The sequence below is a fragment of the Asparagus officinalis genome, chromosome 9 (assembly GCF_001876935.1).
Source record: "Asparagus officinalis chromosome 9, Aspof.V1, whole genome shotgun sequence".
NCBI lineage: Eukaryota > Viridiplantae > Streptophyta > Magnoliopsida > Asparagales > Asparagaceae > Asparagus > Asparagus officinalis.
The window spans coordinates 6771163-6776783 of NC_033802.1; the positions used below are offsets into that span (position 1 = coordinate 6771163).

General features: G+C 41.1%; 1 protein-coding gene across 1 annotated transcript; it reads left to right on the forward strand.

Annotated features, from left to right (window-relative positions):
• LOC109823988 lies at positions 841 to 1931 on the forward strand. Its single transcript, XM_020390477.1, has 3 exons — positions 841 to 1043; positions 1159 to 1296; positions 1396 to 1931. The coding sequence occupies exons 1-3, from the start codon at positions 876 to 878 to the stop codon at positions 1615 to 1617; spliced, it is 528 nt and encodes a 175-aa protein (XP_020246066.1). The 5' UTR covers positions 841 to 875; the 3' UTR covers positions 1618 to 1931.

Below are 5621 nucleotides of genomic sequence, written 5' to 3' on the forward strand. Positions count from 1 at the left end.
AAAAAAAAGAATAGTCTATTGCTCTGTATATCAAATAAAGTTTTTTAAGGTATTAAATCTCTAAAATTGCTCAATAATCTCCCAAATCCTAATAAGGGTCAGAGATGGTCCCTAAATGACTCAGATAGGCACTTAGGGTTGGGCGTGGGTCGACCCATGATATGCTCGGGTCACGGGTTGGGTCGGGCCTAGCCTCAAACTTGTGATTGGAAAAGCCCACACCCGACTCGCCTCGGTCCATGATATATTATTTGGCTAGTCTAACGGATCTTTTAACTATTTAGGTCTGCAATTAACTACCAACAAAGCCAAAAGGTTATAAATTCGTTGGCCTTTTGGTCCATCGAGAAACAAAGAAGCGATATTTAAGCTCGCTGTTGTCTACTTGGAAGGACTAAAAAGTTTAATACAAGTTTAAAAATAATTCAATACAAATTTAAATTACTAAAAAATAAATTAAAAATAATTTTATAATTGTAAGTACAAATTTCATATAATTAAAAAGGTAAAATGAAATAAAAAAAAGTTGGTTAAGACCCTTTTCAAACCGGCGGGCCGGTCACGGGCCTGAACCGGTCCGGCCCATGCCCAAACGGGGCCACACTTATGTTTTCGCTCAGAAGTCTCCATTTTGTCGAAAACAAACGACGCAGGGCATTTTGGTTAAGACCCTTTTGAATTTGAAGAACTTTCGAGGAAATTTTAGAGGTTTGTTATGGAACTTTCGCAACAGCGAGGGACTAAATATGTTATGGAACTTTCGCAAACTGCGAGGGACTAATATGTAAAATCTGCCCAAAACACAGGAGCAGGAGGACTGATTGTTTATAAAAGCAAAGCAACGGCTGTTAGGGTTTGGTTAGGGCTATTAGAGGATGTCGACGGCGGGGGCGACGGATGAAGTGCCCGAGTCTCCGGCGAAGAAGCCGGAGTCTACGTCAGAGGAGTCGGAGGAAGATGATGACGATTCTTACGGGGATGGTCTCCACGAGATGACCGACCAAGAGCGGGCCATGTACATGGAAGCTGTTCGTCGCAGCGATGTAAAGCCCCCCGGCCGCTAACCCTAAAATAATTCATTAATTATTTGTGTTTTAATTATTTTAATTTATTATTCTCCATCTTTCTCAATTAATCATTTCTTTCCCCCCTAGCTAGGGATTTGATGTTCCTCCGTTACCCAACGTCTTTGCTCTCTGTCTCATCCAACCGGTCGGCAGCGATTGGCCCGCTGAGGATATTCGTGAAATCGCCGACTTCGCCATGGAGGACCAAAACGAGAAGAGAAGGGAAGAGGTCTGCTTCTTCTTCTTCTTCTTCTTCTTCTTCTTCTTCTTCTTCTTCCTCCGCTAAAGAACATAAAATAATTGTTAAAACTTATTTCTATTATCACAGGGTGTCAATGAACTCCGGCTTAAAGAAGTCATCAAGTGTAACGTGAAGGCTGCTTGTCCCCTCGACTATTACATAACTTTAAAGGCCGAGGATGTCATCACCGGCGAGGTCGATGAATATGAAGCCATGGTGAATACTTTTTGCGGAGAGAAAGACGAGGTTCATATCTTTAGGAAGAAAAACAAAGCGGCTATTAATCCACCCGCATCCACAGAGGTATAATTAAAACAAAGCGGCTATTAATACATTTGTAGCTTGTTAAAAGTGATGCACGTTCCTGGAGCACAAATGCATGGCAAGCATGATTGACGTACGCCGGAGATTTGGGCAGTTTTTGTGCATGAGTGGTAAATCAGGGAGTTGCCATTAGGACAGATCACTATTGTTATACTTAGTTTTATTTATATCATATTTGAATCCTTCCATTTACTGATTACTGTAGTCGCTTATTTTTTCTTGAAGTATAAATTTTTACCTGTTATTCATCTTGAGACGAACAACAGAGCAACAAAGCCTTTATCTTTTTTTTTTTCTTTTTTTGGTTGGCTACATGAATCCTATTCTTCCATTCTATTTTGTTGAGGGCTATATCTGGTCACACCAACGAATATCCTTTGATTTCATTTCATATAGATCCGACTAGGTTTTATTTGGATTCTACTTAATGTAACCCTCCTTTATGTTGGATTGGGACTGACAATAAAAAGATAAACATTGAAGCACACCATTGGCAAACTTATGTCATCTTGTAGATATCGTAACCTGATTCTGAACGATTCTGATGTTTTTATTTGCCACCACTAGTACATAATAAGGTAAATGCAATCGAGCTTGGTCACTATGTTGGAAAAAAAAACTATCAAATAAAAGTTGTAGCATGTAAATTAAATCCAAATTAAATACGTAAGAGATAAGAAAAATCAGGCCTGACGGGAAGCAGTCGTGTAATCACTATCCTAGAAGATTAAGAACCCGCCTATCACCCTGGCGCAAATGGTTCCTTCCCCCTTAGCGGTAAAAGCCCCCGGAAACAGCCGACCTCCGTACTCGGGCGAGAGTACAGAGCTTCTGCTCAGACAAAGAAGGATGCCCAAAATAATAAAAATGAACAAAATAATAGCTAAAGAATTTCCCATGATAACTATCTCTCTTTATTATTTTTCTTTTCTTCATTTCTTCTCTCCATTTCCAAAAGCATCTTTCCCTCTCTGTCTTCTGTACGTGAGCAGAGAGAGTTTTTAGGAGTGAAGTTATTAAGAGATGAAGTGTGTGGGTTTTATATTATGGCGATGGGAAATAGTCAAACGTGAAAGAGAAAAAAGATGGGGTTAGTTGAGAGATAAAAATTTGGGGTTAGTTGGAGAATTAAGAGGAAATTAGAAAGTGTCAATATTGATCTTTTCTCCAAAATATCTTGTAGTCCCCCCAAAAGGTAATATTGACTGAAAACTCAAAAATTAATAAATGAATCAATAAATCACAAAACACATATAGGTTGGGTAACTTTTCGTATCGTGAATTCGGGAGCGGTAGCTTTCGACTTTGAACCTTTTCTTAGTGAGTTCAACGTCACCTGAGGGATATAATGGACTAGGCCTTGAATTAGACCCCTTGAATCAGGTATTAATATAAACACACACAATACGTCTTCATCTATTGAGCAAAGCGGGTTGAGCGTTAAAGGTCATGCTCACAATAACCGACTCATGAGAGTTTTTAGGGGTTAGCCCAGCCCCCCCAACCGCGATCATCACGGTTCCTCTCACGTAGGTAAGTCCTCAAAGGGTACTACAGCTGGATATTTAATACCCCTCGCAATACACGCGTTGGACTTATGTTCGATAATTTAGAAAGAAGAAAACTGATCCTAGATTGCTTGGTCACTAAGCATGGCTCTTGATTGATATTTATGTTCAATAATTTAGAATGAAGAAAACTGATCCTAGATTTCTCATTGTAGATGTATTGGTAATATGAAGCTGTATAATCTAGTCTATGTTTTGTTAGTTTTGCGAATGAATGGATCCAAGTTGTTCCAAGCTAAGATTCCTTCAATATTTTTGTCGTATTATGTGAGTTTGCTCTTCTTTCTTTTTTATCGTTCAATCAATAATGACCAAAATGACTGCCTCATTAACTCTTATATTGAAGAAACCTTGATTGTTAAAAAATATTATACCTTTGTTATACTCTTGTCAGGGTCATTGCATTGTACTTGACATAAGTGGTTTGATCTCTCTATCTGTACTCTCGCATTAGTTTCTATTTTTCTATTTTCCTTAAATATTTTTGTCAGATTATGTGAGTTTTCTCTTCTTTCTTTTTTACCGCTCAATCAATAATGACCAAAATGACTGCCTCATTAACTCTTATATTGAAGAAACCTCGATTGTTAAAAAATATTACACCTTTTTTATACTCTTGTCAGGGTCATTGCATTGTACTTAACATAAGTGGTTTGATCTCTCTATCTGTACTATTGCATTAGTTTCTATTTTTCTATTTTCCTTCAATATTTTTGTCAGATTATGTGAGTTTTTTCTTCTTTCTTTTTTACCGCTCAATCAATAATGACCAAAATGACTTCCTCATTAACTCTTATATTGAAGAAACCTTGATTTTTATAAAATATTACACTTTTGTTATGCTCTTGTCAGGGTCATTGCATTGTACTTGACATAAGCGGTTTGATCTCTCTATATGTACTCTCGCATTAGTTTCTATTTTTCTTTGGTAAGGTTTTTCTATCTTCCAAGTCTTCGCCAAATGAAGCACTTTTTATTTGCTAATCTTTGTGTTCCAGGCAAGAAGCAAGTATGATTTAAGCCCATAACTCTTCTTTAATGTTTATATACTCTGATTCTTGATAAAATCCCATTTGCCACTTGTAAGCGTCTAAAATTGTCTACGAGAGCCCACACGAAACTCGAAGCAATGAATGGGCGAGTCAAGAAGATTCGTCAAACCAACTCGTGCGCGTCGGTCAAACGCGTGCACGTCAATCAACTCGTGCGCGCCAGTCAACGCGCGCACGTCGATCAGCCCGTGCGCGTCGGTCAACGCGCGTACGTCGAATCAACTCGTACGCGCCGGTCAAACGCGTGCACGTCAACCAACTCGTGTGCGCCGGTCAACGCGCGCACGTCAACCAACTCGTGCGCGCCGGTCAACGAGTGCACGTCAAATCACCTCGTGCGCGCCAGTCAACGCACGCACGTCAATCAGCCCGCGCGCATCGATCAGCACGCGTATGTTAACCAACGCGCGTTCGACGATCGGTCTCGCGACGAAGCATACAAGTCAACAAATCGAACGAATACGCAACAAGAACAAGTCCCGGAAGAAAGAAACCAAAAAAGGGAGAAAGTCGGCGAACCCGCGCTAAGCGCAGGACGGAATGATCCGACCCGCGCAAGCGCGGGACGGATCAATCCGACCCGCGCAAGCGCGGGTCGGATGATTCCGACCCGCGCATGCGCGGGTCGGATGTTTCCGACCCGCGCGAGCGCGGGTCGGATTATTCCGACCCGCGCGAGCGCGGGTCAGATTGTTCTGCCGCGCAGTCTAATGTCCCAAACACGTTTTGACGGTTTTTTAATTGGTTTTTTGCAGGGTTTATCGGTTCCAGGGGTTCTTAACTGACTTGAGATCATCCTCAAACGTGGTTAGGCTGCTGTTGACTAAAGATAGAGCCAAATCCCTTGTTCTTATCCAAATAACCGCATTTTGAGGCCTATAAATATGAACCAAAGGCCTCCATTTTCTGGATCTGGAATTTTATCAAGAGGACGAGGTGCTGCTGGATTGGAGAGTGAAGGAGCACGAAATTTCAGCAAAGGACAGCGAGATCCCGGTGAACTTCGGAGCAAAGGAGAAGCCGTTCGAAGGATCTGAAGCTCGTACGTCCGTTCCTTGAGATTAGGCTTTGTCTTAATCTCGAGAAGAGCCCTGAAATCGCTTTGTCGATTCCAGGACTTCAAGCAAATACCCCCTTGGTGAGGTAGAAGCTCTGCCCAATTTTCTGCAACCGGATCTGATTCGAGGTCGTCCACGGATTAACCCCGGCACCGGCGAAGAACCCACGCAAGCAAGAGCCGATAAACGGATCTTGCGTTTATTTTCAAGAAAGTTGTAATCTTTTGTTCTTTTGTTATTTGAATTCATTTGTAACGCTTAAAGTTTAATGAAATCAATGACTAAGGTGACTTTCGACGAAAACACCATAG

Coding starts and splice junctions, on each gene's coding strand:
- LOC109823988 (XM_020390477.1), top strand. CDS start 876: ATGTCGACGGCGGGGGCGACGGATGAAGTGCCCGAGTCTCCGGCGAAG. Junction 1,044..1,158: donor AAGCTGTTCGTCGCAGCGAT/GTAAAGCCCCCC, acceptor CCCCCTAGCTAG/GGATTTGATGTTCCTCCGTT. Junction 1,297..1,395: donor ACGAGAAGAGAAGGGAAGAG/GTCTGCTTCTTC, acceptor CTATTATCACAG/GGTGTCAATGAACTCCGGCT.